The following is a 15536-nucleotide window of genomic DNA, read 5'->3' as shown; positions in this document are numbered from 1 at the left end:
TTGAGATTTTGGAAGTGTCCTGTACTGCACACACTGCACCATCTGACTGCAGGGTCACAGTCTACACTTAGTCCCCCCTCCCCTCTTCCTGTTCTCTAGGGATGGAGTTCAATATTTAGCTAAGGCACCCAAACCACAAATCCTCCTGCCTCAGTCTCTCGGTTATAGGGATTACAATCGTGAACAGTGAACTATTTCTCAATTGGTCTCTTGAGATATAAAATGAAACTATAAATCAATTTACATTGACAACCTGGGCGCTTAACAAGCCATATCCTGGGCTGTCCTGACCCCCCCCCCCCCCGTGTTTGTCCCTTTCTGTGTTAAGCATATATTCACTTCCTGTTTCTTTTCTCACATCTGCTAAACACGCCCCCCCCCAACCCGCCCCAAACCGTTACTTTCTTTTTGTCGCCATTGGGATTCTTTCAGCACCTCAGCTCCAGTGTGGGCCCGACCTGAGGCGCTGTGCAGACTGCCCAGCTCTCTGGAAGCTCGCCCTGAGCTGGGGAGCCCCAAACCCAGGGACCCACAGGGCCCCTCCCCCACGGTGTTCCTTTCCCATGCCCCCTGATCCCACCCCGTGGTGTCCCGGCAGGCTACTTCCTTTCCTCTTTGGGAGCCGCCCAGGTCGCGGCCTCTGAAGGAGGGCTGCAAAGGTGGCCCAGAAGCAGAGGCTCCAGGACGCTGAGGGGCAGAAGCCAGAGCCTTGGGGAGAAGTTGCAGCTCTCCTCCTGTCCTGTGCACAAGCAGACTGGGCCCCTGCATCTGACCCTGGTGAGTGTGGGCAGGCAGGGCTGGGAAATCCTTTGCAGCTTCATTTCAAGTGTGAAATGCAGACTACTGGCCATGTCATCTGTCTGCAGAGGGTATGGTGTTTAGGGTGGGTTGAGGATGTACAACCTCTGATCTCCAAATGTGTGAAGGTAAATAAAGTTGATGTTGAATGGGTAAAGTTTTGTCAAGCAGTGCAAAAGGAATTTGTTAGCACTGGTATTTTAGGAACCAGAACAATTTATTCTTTTTTTTTCCCTTTTATTTTATTTTACAATATCATTCAGTTCTACATATCAGCCACAGGTTCCTCTGTTCTCCCCCTCCCACCCCCTCTCCTTACCCCCAGCCCACCCCCATTCCCACCTCCTCCAGGGCAAAGCCTCCCTTGAGGACTGTGATCAACCTGGTAGACTCAGTCCAGGGAGGTCCAGTCCCCTCCTCCCAGACTGAGCCAAGTGTCCCTGCATAAGCTCCAGGTTTCAAACAGCCAACTCATGCAATGAGCACAGGACTCAGTACCACTGCCTAGATGCCTCCCAAACAGATCAAGCCAATCAACTGTCACACCTATTCAGAGGGCCTGATCCAGCTGGGGGCCCCTCAGCCTTTGGTTCATAGTTCATGTAGAACAATTTATTTTTTTTCTTTATCTCATGATTTAAAATTTGTTCAAAAATCTCTAGTTTGCTATACATATTCAATAACTTCTTACAACTCTTACTCAAATAGTGCGGAAAAACTTTGAACAGAAAAATTAAAGGCCAAAATAACTAGATTGTATACCTTTCGGTGACTGTGTATCTATAATGCTATCTTCTTTTCTTGTGTAACACCAGAAATGTAATCACTAGTCTAGTTTTACACACACAGAAAGTTTAACAGTCACACATATTTATTGAGCACCATGTGTCCAGGCCTGGGCATTTGCACAGAAGAGCCCTTCCTGTGGTGTTAACACAGGCCTCTCCAACAGTGCATTCTCTTCAATCAACCTGTGTTAAAATGCACACACATGTAGAACCTTTTCTGCACATAACTGTGTCTAAGGATCTGTGGAACATTTGGAAGGATGAGAGTAAAATAAAATACAAACTAGAATGGAGAATTGTTGTGAGAAAGAACATCGGAATCGACATAAATACATTTAGGGGCCCTCGAAGCTGAATTGAGTTACATTTTAAGTGATTTATTCATTTTTATTTACTGTGTATGAGTGCTTTGCTTGCATGTATGTAAGGGCACTGCTTGGATACCTGGTGCCCATGGAGGCCAGAAAGGGCACTGGATCCCCTGGAACTGGAGTTGCAGATAGCTGGAAGTCCCCATGTGGAAGCTGGGAATGGAACCCAGGAATTCTGCAGGAGCAGAACCTAAGTTGAATTCTTGAGACCATAACAAGAGGGTCCCCATCAGTCTCACAGCTCAGGAACAAGAAGGGGAAACATAGTGGCTTTTCAGAGAAGCTTCTCCTGGCCTTTGCCTTTGAGGGACCATCTTTTGTGTGTGTTGATTTGGGATGTTGAGGAGACTCAAAGGAAGGCTGTCTAGAACCATCCCATAATGCCAGCAGCAGAGCCTCTGCTAAGGGAAACTGTAGATGTTATGTTCCTTACCCTGTTACAGACACCCTTGATGAACAAACAGGTCTTACTTAAAGACAAACCAAGATTTTATATTAGTTATGTGAATTTCATGTTAAGTATTTGGTAAGTACTTACCTTATACCACATCACATACATTTTGGGAGCACCATGTGTCATTTCAGTGCATTTGAACACAGTGTATGATCAGCTCAGGGCAGGTTTCCTGACACCCAGGACATTCTGTTGACTGTTTTTCATTTTAGGTTGGTTTTATATGAAAACCATATGAAGTAAGAAGTCTCAGAATCAGCTGCTTGAGGAAATTAATTAGGATTAAGATGGAAATTAAAGAAATGGAAAGCCTACCTTACACACATACACACACACACACACACACACACACACACACACACACACACACACAAGCTACATTGGTACAAAGAAAACTAAAATTTCTTCTCCACAAAGATTACTGCCCAGCTCACTTTAGGATGTGAAATAAAAATTAATAGTCTAGATGTCTTTGGCTTCACACTTTTTCTCTTGAGGAAGGGCTTTCTTATAGTACAATTAGCATCATACACCTCATCGACTTACAGTGAGGAATTCTCTGGGTATAGTCAGAGGTGTGCAAGCTTATTTTCACAATCTGCCCTGCTTATTTAAATGCAGAGATGCTTTACCATAGCTTCTCTCGGTCTTTTCAGTGTGTGTGTGTGTGTAGTCTGCCCTGAAACCATGACAGTTAACATTGTATGTACTCAACAGGTTATATTTGGAAGGAGCCCATGCTTTTGAAGGAGAGCAGGGAGGGCTATATGGGAGAGTTTGGAGGGAGGAAAGGGAAGGAGAGATGTTGTAATTAAAATACAATTTCAGAAATAAACTACAACAACAAAATAAGTCAGCAAAGTGATAGTTGGTAAAGTGCTGGGAGATGTCTTTCTGTATGCTGTGGATGTATGTTGTCCCATTGGTTAATAAATAAATAAGCTGCTTTGGCCTATGGCAAGGCAGCTTAGAGGCAGGCAGGAAATCTGAGGAGAGAGACAGGAAAGAGAAAGGTGGAGTCGGGAGAGATACCATCCAGCTGCCCAAGGAACAAGTTGCCAGCAGACCGGCAATGCCACCGCCACATGGCAAAATATAGATGAAAAGAAATGGGTTAATTTAAGAGGTAATAGCTAGCTAGCTACCAATAAGCCTGAGCCATAGACCAGAAGTTTGTAATTAATATTAAACCTCTGAGTCATTATTTTATAAAAACAGCTGCTACCCTGGCAGGACCTGGTGGGACCAAGAAACTTCAGTAACAGTAAAGTTTAAAGATTAATGTTCTCTAAGAGCATGTTTCTTTCTATTATTTTTTTTTAGAGAGAAAAATAATCTATTTCATGAAAAAAAGTACAAAGCTTTGGAAAAGAGGTCTAGGTTTCCATGTGTAGTAGAACACCCTCGCTTCCCAGGACCCTGGGATTCACACTTCTTTTGAGTTAATGAAGACCACCAAGGTCTCATTCCACCTAACATTGTACTTTAAAAATTCACTGAAGACTTTTGGCTACAAATGAATGTAAAATACACAGTCGCATAAACATATATTAATCCATCTACACTGAACACTTAAAGATGCACAGCACGTGAATTCTTTCAGAACTAAATCATGTCTAGAAATAATAGAATCTAAACTTGTATTGCTTAGCCATGAAGTCACCATGGCAAAGACTACCTCTAGTCTCACAAATGAAATTACAGAATTTATCCATACAAGATGGGAAAGAGGGCTGTAGAGGTGGCTCAGAGGTTAAGAGCACTGGGTGCTCTTCCAGAGGTCCTGAGTTCAATTCCTAGCAACCACATGATGTCTTACAAGCATCTACAATGAGATCTGGTGCCCTCTTCTGGCCTGCAGGCATACATGCAGGCAGAACACTGTATATGTAATAAACAAATAAAATTCTAAAAAAAAAAATAAAAAAGAATACACATATAAAATAAAAAAAAGATAGGAAAGAGTCTCTAACATGACACGTCTATGAACCCTACCTTGAAGGAGTGACAGACAGATGTCAATCGTGATTCCACAGCAAGCCTGAAGGAATGACTGTCACAGTGTCTGGAATGGCTCCTCACACACTCCTCCAGAGGGATCGAAAACTACACCATCAGCCCAGGTACAACTAGGAAGCTTTACTCCAAAGCATGGGAAGTCACACAGGCCAGTTCCCTGCCTTTGAAAACTGAGACATTACTAAGAATCCTAGAAAAACTTCCCCCATTCACAGCTCTCTCTAGAACCCTGGCTCCTCAGCAAAGGCTCTCCAGAAACTGTTCCTGTTTCTGAGGGTAGAAGTCAAGTGCCCAGGGGAACACTGGCTTCATTCTTTGCAGGTAAACACCAATGATGACATCACAGGCACACATCAACAAAACATTCCAATGCTAGGCAAACAAAACTACCTTATGTTTCTCCTGGATCTGAAAAGAAATATAATTAATTTTTAAAATAGAAGATAGTTCAGTGGCTATGTTAGGGACTTGTGTATTTTTCCCTTTATGTCTTATTTATCTCAACATATTTTCTCATGAACTAGGTACAGAATAATAATTCTCTTTGAACTGTCTGCATCTCGAGGATCTTGACATTTCTTTTTGTTTTATTTCAAAGTGTAAAGCTATAACTAACTACCCTAAGAGTACCAAGGGCTTCTCTACACCTAAAAACTTCAGACTTAATATTAAAAAAAGCAATTTTATTCCAGTCCATTTCTTGGGCAGGACAGCCCCAGAACACTTTTGGTACAGGCTGCTGGCTTAGTATTCACTTCTGACCCAAGGCTGATGTGCACACAGAGGAAGTGCACTTGAAGATGCTTGCAGTGTTTCCTTTGGGTAGGAGGCTGTCAACAGCAGAAGGTCCACAGGCACACTGGAGTGCTGTGCCAGGGGAGGAAAGGACACACCGAGAATGAGTAACTGCACCCAGGCACACATTCCACAGGTATCTAGGGTTTTAGCTTTTCAACTCTGACCTCTGACAATGGTTAAACAAAGCAGCACACTAAGGCAAAGGCTGATTAGAAACGCCTGCAGGAGAGCTCCTGTCCTCTTCAGCCTGTGTGCTCTTAGCTGCCTCGGCCAGCGGGGTCTTCAACGGGGACCTAAAGGGAGGGCCGGCGAATGAGAGGGACAAGAGACACAAAGAATGAGAGCAAGACAGGATGTCTGAGCAAGCTCCAAAATTTTATTTTACTCTCAAGGCATATATAGGTAGGCAAAGGGGGTTGAGAGCAGGAAAAGACTTAATTAAGCAGGAAGGGACTTAATTATGGGCTGTTCAGCCACCAGGAAATGTTGCTCTGAAGGTTATCTATCTACCCTTGTCTAACTGCCTAATTGCCTAACTGTAGCTCATTCACCTGATATCTGAGAAGAGGTTCTAGTATCTGTGGGAAGAGGTTCTGGTGCTATGGAGACTTAAGCAAGGCCTAGATCTAAGAAAAGAGGAGAGAACCCCAAATATGGCAGCATATATGTCAAGGGTCGCGTAGGCTTATGGCTCCCGTCACTTAGCAGCCACCTGAGGGCTGAGGTACCAGCCTACTGAGGTACCAGTACCATAAGTCCCTACATGCAGGAGCCAAGGTTTATTGGCCATAGAATGCCATGTGGTTCAATTACCAAAACCTGTGACTTTTACGACCTTTCTTTCTATTACCTATTTCAAAGAAACAGAAGAAAAGCAAAAAGAGCACATTTCTTAATAAATAGTAGAGCAATTAAATCTTTTTTTTAAAATTTATTTTACATAACAACCAGTTTTCTCTCCCTCATCTCCTCCCATTCCCTCCCCTCCACCTCCTTTCTACCAGCCCCCCACTCACTCCTCAGAAAGGGTAAGGCCTCCCATGGGGAATCAACAAAGTCTGGCATATCAAGTGGAGGGAGGACCAAGCTCCTCCTCCATGCCTCAAGGCTGAACAAGGCATCCATCATAGGGAATGGGTTCTAAAAATCCAGCTCTTGAGCCAGGGACAGATCCTGGCACCACTGCTAGGGGCCCCACAAATAGACCAAGGCACACAACTGTCACCTTCATGCAGAGGACCTAGGTTGGTCCCATGCAGGCTCCCTAGCTGTCAGTCTAGAGTCCATGAGCTCACAGTACCTTGGGTCAGCTGTCTCTGTGGGTTTCCTCATCATCATCTTGACCCTTGTTGCTCATATAACCCTTCCTCCCTCTCTTCCACTGGATTCCTGGGAACTTGGCCCAGGGTTTGGTTGTGGATCTCTGCATCTGCTTCCCTCAGTTACTGGATGAAGGTTCTATGATGACAATTAGGGTAGTCACCAATCTGATTACAGGAGAAGGCCAGTTCAGGCACCTTCTGATAGATTCACAACACGCCCCCATGGTTGGGCATGTCCGGTGGACCTAGACACTTCCACCTATCCAGTTCCAAGTCAAAATAGCCATTTCCAGGTTAAGGTGTCTCATGTGACCAGGACCCCGTGGCTTTCCATGGTTGTGTAAGAGTGTGCAACAAAACCATGTGATCTACCTGTGTACACGTGCGCCACCCAACCTTTATAAGTCAGTGCCACATTCCCAGCTTCTTCTTCTTTCCCATGCACGTGTCTTTTTAACAGGCCTGAGCACCCCTGTCTTTCTCTCTTATCTTAATAAAACTCTTGTTAGTGGATTCTTTCATGTTTCATGACATTTCCTTGCAGGGTAAGAGCGCCGCCAAATAACGAACACCTTCTCCACTATTGCTAGAATTTATCTTTGTGGATTCCTGGGAGTTTCTGTGGCACCAGGTTTCTCCCTAACTCCACAATGGCTCCCTCTATTAAGATTTCTCTTTCATTGCTCTCCCACTCTGTCTCTCCCTAGTTGGACCATCCCATTTCCTCATATCCCATCCTGCATCCCCTCCTCTCTGCTCTTCCCCATCTGCATTTTATCCAGGAGATCTCATCTATTTCCCCTTCCCACAGCAATCCATGTGTCCTTCTTAGAGTCTTCCTTGTTACCTAGCTTCTCTGGGGCTGTGAATTTTATCCTGGTTATCCTTTGCTTTACATGTAATATCCACTTATTAGTGAATTCATACCATGTTTGTCTTTCTGGGTTTTGGTTACTTCACTCAGGATATCACTTTTTTTAACTGCTGAGTAATACTCCATTGTATAAATGTACCATATTTTCTTTATCCATCCTTTGGTTGAGGGACATCTATGTTGTTTCCAGGTTCTGGCTATTACAAATAATGCTGCTATGAACATAGTTGAGCAAGTGTCCTTGTGATATGATTGAGCATCCTCTGGATTTATGCTGAAGAATGATATCACTGGGTCTTGAGGTAGATTGGCTCTCATTTTTCAGAGAAACCACCATACTGTTTTCCAAAGTGGCTGTACAAGTTTGCACTCCTAACAGCAGTGGAGAAATGTTACCCTTATTCCACATCTCACCAAAATAAGCTCTCATCATTGTTTTTGATCTTAGCCATTCTGACAGGTGTAAGATTGTAGATGTAACCAACCATCTTATTAAATAAGAAACAAAGAGCCAATGCAAAGATGAAAGCCCAAGAGGTCAGAGCTAAGAGCCTTACCCGTCTGCTGCAGCTAGCCTCTTCAGCCAAGAGAGCTACTTCCTGTTTGTTTGTCTTTATATAGACTTTCTGTTCTGCCTACTCATTGGTCGTAAACCCAATGACCTCCTCGTCACTGCCCGTCTGTACAGACCTCCAGGTCTTCTACAGTTGGTATTGAGATTAAAGGCATGTGTCTCCATGCTGGCTGTATCCTCGAACTCACAGAGATCTACCTGGCTCTGCCTCCCAAGAGCTGGGATTAAAGGCGTGTGCCGCCAACACCCGGCTCTGCTATGGCTTGCTATTAGCTCTGACCCCCAGGCAAATTTATTTATTAACATATAAATAAAATCACATTTCAGTACAAATAAAATATCACCATATAAGGTGGTATCTCAGAGTCATTTTGATTTACATTTCTGTGATGACTAAGGATGTTGAGCAATTTCTCAAATGTCTTTCAGCCATTTGAGATTCTTCTGTTGAGAATTCTCTGTTTAGATCTGTACCCCATTTTTAAACTGGTTTATTTGGTATTTTGATGTCTAGTTTCTTGAGTTCTTTATATATTTTGGAGACCAGCCCTCTGTCAGATGTGGGGTTGGTAAAGATCTTTTCCCATTCTGTAGGCTGCTGTTTTGTCTTATTGACCATGTCCTTTGTCTTACAGAAGCTTTTCAGTTTCAGGAGGTCCCATTTATTAGTTGTTGATCTTAGTGTCTGTGCCACTGGTGTTCTCCTGTGCCAGTATGTTCAAGGCTATTTCCCACTTTCTCTTCTATCAGGTTCAGTATAACTGGATTTATGTTGAGGTCATTGATCCATCTGGACTCGGATTTTGTGCATGGTGATAAATATGGATCTATTTGAATTCTTCTACACATCAACATTCAGTATACTAGCACCATTTGTTGAAGATGCTTTCTTTATTCCATTGGACAATTTTGGCTTCTTTGTCAAAATCAGGTGTTCATAGGTTTGTGGATTAATGTCAGGGTTTTTTATTTGATTCCATTGTTCCACCTGTTTGTTTTTATTTCAATATTATGCTGTTTTTATTACTATAGCTCTATAGTAGACTTGAAGTCAGGAACAGTGATGCCTCCAGAAGTTCCTTTATTATACAGGTTTGTTTTAGCTATCCTGGGTTTTTTGTTTCTCCATATGAAATTGAGTATTGTTCTTTTTAGTTCTGTGAAGAATTGTGTTAGGGTATTGATGGGGATTGCATTGAATCTGTAGATTGTTTTTGGTAAAATTGACTTTTTTTTCTTTCTTAATCATACCTATCTAAGAACATGGAAGATCTTTCTATTTTATGACACCTTCTTCAATTTCTTTCTTTAAAAACTTAAAGTTCTTGTCATACAGGTCTTTCACTTGTTTGGTTAGAGTTACCCCAAGATATTTTATATTATTTGTGGCTATTGTGAGTGGTGATGTTTCTCTGATTTCTTTCTCAGCCCTGATTATCATTTGTATATAGGAGGACTACTGATTTTTTTGAGTTAATCTTGTATCCTGCCATATTACTGAAGTTGTTTATCAGCTGTAGGAATTCTCTGGAGAATTTTTGTGGTCACTTATGTATACTATCATGTTATCTGCAAATAGCAAAAGTTTGACTTCTTCCTTTACTATTCGTATTCCCTTGATCTCATTTTGTTGTCTTATTTCTCTAGCTAGAAGTTTTAGTACTATATTGAATAGATATGGGAAGAGTGGACAGCCTTGCCTTGTTCCTTATTTTAGTCGCATTGCTTTGAATTTCTTTATTCAATTTGATGTTGGCTGTTGGCTTGCTGTATATTACCTTTATTATGTTTAGATATGTTCTTTGTATCCCTGATCTCTCCAAGACCATTATTATGAAGGGGGTGTTGGATTTTGTCAAAGGCTTTTTCAGCATCTAATGAGATGATCATGTGTTTTTTTTTTTTTTCAGTTTGTTTATATAATGGATTTCATTGACAGATTTTCGTATGTTGAACCATTCCTGAATTGCTGGGATGAAGCCTACTTGATCATGATGGATGATATTTTTGACGTGTTTTTGGATTAGGTTTGCTAGTTTTTTATTGAGTATTTTTGCATCAATGTTTGTGAAGGAGATTGGTCTGCAATTCTCTTTCTTTCTTACATCTTTGTGTGGTTTGGGTATCAGGGTAACTGTAGCCTCATAAAAAGAGTTTGACAATCTTCCTTCTATTTCTATTGTGTAGAACAATTTGAGGAGTATTGGTATTAGCTCTTCTTTGGAATTCTGGTAGAATTCTACACTGAAACCATCTGACTCTGGGCTTTTTTTGGTTGGGAGACTTTTAATGACTGCTTCTATTTCCTTAGGGGTAATAGATCTACTTAAATTGTTCATCTGGTGTTGATTTAATTTGGGTATGTCGTACCTGTCCAGAAAATTGTCCATTTCTTTTAGATTTTTCCAATTTTGTGGAGTACAGGCTTTTGAAGTATGAGCTAATGATTCTCTGGATTTCCTTGGTGTCTGTTGTTATGTCTCCCTTTTCATTTGTGATTTTGTTAATTTGGATATTATCTCTCTGTCTTTTGGTTAGTTTGGATAAAGGCTTATCTATCTTGTTGATTTTCTCAAAGAACCAACTCTTGGTTTCATTGATTCTTTGTACTGTTCTCTTTGTTTCTATTTCATTGATTTTAGCCCTCAGTTTGATTATTTCCTGTCATCTACTCCTCCTGTGTGAGTTTGCTTCTTTTTGTTCTAGAGCTTTCAGGTGTGCCCTAAGTTGCTCACATGCATCACCAAAAAAAAAAAAAAAAAAAAAAAAAAATTACAACTTCTAAATCACAGATGGAAATGCCACAGACTCTCCTTTGAATCAAATTTTCTTTAGTAGAAATTGGTGGCAATAGGTTAAAATTTGACTGCACATACCGAGGTCAGAATGTCTAGGATTAAATATCTGCTTCGACTTAGTGGACTTCCTGCGGCCACTACTTAATAAGTCAGTGAAAGCATGGCAGGTCCTCCATTAAAGCTAATTAAAGTGCACCGCACAGCCGACCGGTTCCATCAAGATTTTATTTTATGGGTTCTCTCTGCTAACCACCCCTGGAGACGGAATTCTTTTCATGTAATACATTCAGTTTTGTCATTTATCGTCCACAGTTCATGCCAATAAGGAGACCACATTCTTATGACCTAAAAAAACTTAAGCCAGGGACCATCTAAAAATCCCACCTGGGGTATAATAAACGTCTTGATTGCCAGAGTGCTATGTTCAATGATTACCATTTTTTTTTTTTACCAGTTTTGCTAAGAAGCAGCAGCAGCAGCAGAGTTGATTAAGAAAAATGAAGAAGAAAATACGCAAAAAGAGAAGACACACAGGAGGTGGTGGCTGCTTTCTGTTGACACTGGGGCTGTGTTCTCCATGACCACCACCTTGTAGTTGCAGAAAGCCCTAGGTGTATTGATAGTGTGATCATTTTGAAGTGTATGCATTATTATATCAAGGAGTTAGGTATCTTGTATGATTCAGTTCCTGCCTGAGTTCCCAGTGGTGGATTAGCTCTCCACATTATGAGTGCATAATGTTCTGTGTCACTCTTGCTGTGGAACTGAAGTGCATGTAGAAAAGACCTTGGAATAATGTTGTTTGTGTGGACCATCAATTCACTATTGCTGTTCCTTCTACAGGAAGAACCGCTGGAGATGTCTTCCAATGATGACCCTGTTGCAATCCCGATGATAGAAAGAAATCCCAGTGACCTTCCTGGAATGGACACCGGTGACCCGGACACATTGACTGGAGAAGCTGTGTTGAGTTTTCATAACATCAGCTATCGAGAAACTGTGCAGAGTGGCTTTCCATTTCGAAAAAAAACATATGAGATAGGAAGACTATATAATATCAAGTATGTGCATGAACTAAATGTCACAACATTGAACAACGTTTTCAACAAATTGTCTATCATCAATCAGCTGTGTGTTTATGTATGTGTTTGTGTATATTCAGTGTTTATATCTGTTTAGTGTGTGTATGAGTTCACATGTGCAGATGTGTGCATGCTATGACACACCCATGGCACAAGGCTATTACAGGACAACCTTGAGCACTGGTCTTCACCTTCTACCATGTTGCAGACAGAGTCTCTCACTGTTCACTGCTGGGTGCGCCAGGCTAGCAGCCTGCAAGAGTCCTGGGGTTCTCCTGTCTGTCTCCATCTCTCCATAGAGCATGGAGTTTCAGGTGCCCACTACTGTACCCAACGTCATGTGAATTCTGGATGTTTAACTTAGGTCCTCCCCCTCACACAGCAAGTGATTCACCCAGTGAACCATCCCCAGCCACACCTTGTCATACATACAGATAGATTCATGATCACAGTGAAATTAATGAGATGGAGACTAAAAGAACAACTTATTGGATTAATGACACAAAAAGTTGGTTCTTTGAAAACACAAACAAGCTTGACACTCCCTTAGACATATTACACACCAAAAACACCCTGAGAAATGATTTTAATTCAATAAAATTAGGGATGAAAACATAATACCAAAGACACACTATTAAAATCAACATATGATGAGGGAATATTGAAAATTTAATACCTAGAAATTTGAATATATAAGGGAGTTGTATATGTGTCTGTACCATGCACTCTCATAACTGAACTGAGGGTTTCTAACAGGCTGTCTGGGCCAGTTACAAGTGATGAGATGGAAGCAATTAGGAAGTCCCAACAGCAGAACGTTAGGGTCCTTGTGTATTTGCTCAAAATTCATTAAGAGCTAAGAAGAGCTAAAACCAACATTCCACACATTGTTCCATAACACAGAGAAGACTTGCTTCTGACCAAATTCTGAGGACAGAGCACACATACCAAGGTTTCCGCCCTCAGTCTGTTAGACTCTTCCTCCCAATCCCAACCATGGTCTCTGTTCTTGGGCACTGGTCATTTCTGCTCCTCTACCAGAACTTCCATCATTTTCTTATAAGATGGAAATGGGCAGGGGAAAGGATTGACACATTGTCTGAATATGAAATAATAAGAAATAGGAACATACCTAAGTTCTCTATAAGAAATATTTAATCTGAATATTCACTACTGTCAATCAATCAGTTTTCTGACATACCTTGTGTTTGTGCTGTACCTATACATCCATGAAGAATGTCCTCTACTTGAAGGATATCTCCCAATTCTAAACTGAGCATATGCTAGTCACTGTACCAGGAAAGGAACTCATCATTTTGTAGGTTTGTATTTAGCTTTCCTATTTTGATTAAGGTGGTGGTTTGTTTTGTTTTGAATGTTAAACTTGGCAATGCTCTCCTGTCCTCTGGAGAGCTTTTTTCTAGTCTTTGGATTTCTATTTAAGATGCATTGATTTTTGTTTGATCCTATTTTAATAGTAATGACACTGTAGATGAACAATCTTATTAAATAAGAAACACAGAGCCAATGCAAAGATGAAAGCCCAAGAGCTCAGAGCAAAAGCTATGAGCTAAAAACCTTACTCTTCACTGCCACTGCTGTCCTCCTCAGCAAGAGACCTACATCCTGTGTGTTTGTCCTTTTTATTGACTTTCTATTCTGCCTTCTCATTGGTTGTAAACCCAACCACATGACCTCCTCATCACTGCCTGTCTGTATAGATCTCCAGGTCTTCTATGGCTGGTATTGAGATTAAAGGCATGTGTCTCCATGCTGGCTGTATCCTTGAACACACAGAGATCTGCCTAGCTCTGCCACCCAAGTGCTGGGATTAAAGGCGTGCACTACCACTGCCCAGCTTCTGCTATGGCTTGCTATTAGCTCTGACCCCCAGGCAACTTTATTTATTAATATACAAATAAAATCACATTTCAGTACAAATAAAATATCACCATATGACACTGCTACTGATATCCCGTGAATCATTGGTTTGTTGTGATGAGGTTTACGAGGCAGCAAGCAGGGCTGTATGAAGATACTGATCATCAAACATTAGCAAGAAGCTGTTGTGTACTTGATACATAAAGGCCATATGTGTAATAGAGACTTCATGAGATCCTGCTGCTTGCTTCAAGGAACAATGAACTTAGATGCATCATGTTTTAAAAGGAGAAGTCATTTAAATAATAAAGAAAAAGGATTTTGTGATATCTGAGGCATTTTCCTCATGAGTCACCACTAGCATTCAGCATCTCTCATAAACAATAAACCTCTATTAATATTTAAAATTTTCCTACGAGTTTGTACTTATTATGTGTGTACAATTCCATCCAATTTCAATAGAATATTCAGTGTAGACACTGAGCTAATATAACGTCTATTAAATAAAATATCACCCAGTATGATTTTGTGTTTGCAGTGGGATCATGAGACCTGGCCTCAATGCCATCATGGGACCTGAAGATGGGAGCAGATCTTGGTGAGTATAACGGAAAGCACATGCAAGCCCTTTGTATCCAGTTTTCTGTGCTGTAAAATCACTTCCACAGGGGTTATTTATGTACTGTGTGAGTGTATAGTGTGAGTCTGTAAGTATTGTGTGAGTATATGTGTGAGTCTGAACCCATGTGCTGTGTATAATGTGCAGAATGGTGCATTCAATTTTCTACCCAGAACAGTCTTACTAGGTCCACTTTACTGATAGGAAGTGATAGAGTGATTGTATATGGTGTTGGGTCATATTATTAATGTGGGGGGATAGTATTAAAATTAGAAAGATGGAGCAAAGTTTTCTGGGAATGAGAAATCATCACTAGGCCCAATTCTCAAAATGCAGCAGCTCATTATGAGTTTGAGTCCCAGGTCAGATTGCAGGGAGGGGCGGTCCTGTGGATCACGTCTTGCATTCATAATTCTGGGCTGTGTTAGAGCACACAATGAGCAGAAGTGTGTGTGTGTGTGTGTGTGTGTGTGTGTGTGTGTGTGTGTGTATGATTTCAGTTCAACTTATGATATGCAGAATTTTTGTTTTCTGAGTAGCTCAAAGGTGATAACTTTTACTGAAGGGAGAAAGTAAACTATACAACATATATAACCCTTTGTAGGTTATTGGATGTCTTAGCTGCAAGGAAAGATCCACGTGGATTATCAGGAGATATTTTGATAAATGGGAAACCTCGACCTGCTAATTTCAAATGTATTTCTGGTTATGTACCACAAGTAAGTGTTGGTGGGTTTGTAATTTTATATTTCCCCTGCTTCTGTATTAGATGCTCAGCTTATAGATTTGTTGTGTTTCCAATTAATTATATCACAGAATACAGTCCCAACTTTCTCTACACCAGCTTTTCCTAATGACTCATTAGCCCGAGGTTGGCATTATTAAATAGGAAGATGGGGAGGGATTGGATTCTGACAGCAGTGGAACAGCATTAGTAACTGCAGCTGTTATCTGACTACTGTTATCTGACTTTGCTGTTCCTTCATCTTTCTCCACTGCTTAGAAGTTGTTTACTGCAAATAATTGCATGTAGCAGTCACCTAAATCTCTTGGAAGGCAAATGGGAGGGTGTATGTGTGTGAAATGATTGCTTCAGGCTCTGGATTGAGATTAGTAACACTGAAAGCTTATTTTTCAGTAGAGTATTACATTGTGTGT

At 41.1% G+C, this 15536-nt stretch overlaps 1 protein-coding gene across 3 annotated transcripts in view; it reads left to right on the top strand.

Annotated features, from left to right (window-relative positions):
- The first annotated feature begins 393 nt into the window (after positions 1-393).
- Positions 394-15536, top strand: part of LOC114691802 (ATP-binding cassette sub-family G member 3-like) — a 54953-nt gene continuing 39810 nt past the window's right edge. For 2 of the 3 annotated variants that reach the window (XM_037209253.1, XM_028867328.2), the window contains exons 1-4: positions 394-777; positions 11640-11857; positions 14298-14357; positions 14983-15097. In XM_037209253.1, the coding sequence (XP_037065148.1) occupies positions 11655-11857; positions 14298-14357; positions 14983-15097 (378 nt within the window). In that variant the 5' untranslated portion in view covers positions 394-777; positions 11640-11654. The remainder of the gene's footprint in view (positions 778-11639; positions 11858-14297; positions 14358-14982; positions 15098-15536) is intronic. The other variant, XM_037209254.1, reaches the window with a different exon arrangement.

This window comes from Peromyscus leucopus, chromosome 10 (assembly GCF_004664715.2).
Source record: "Peromyscus leucopus breed LL Stock chromosome 10, UCI_PerLeu_2.1, whole genome shotgun sequence".
NCBI classification, from domain to species: Eukaryota; Metazoa; Chordata; class Mammalia; order Rodentia; family Cricetidae; genus Peromyscus; species Peromyscus leucopus.
This window is presented reverse-complemented; position numbering and strand designations above follow the sequence as displayed.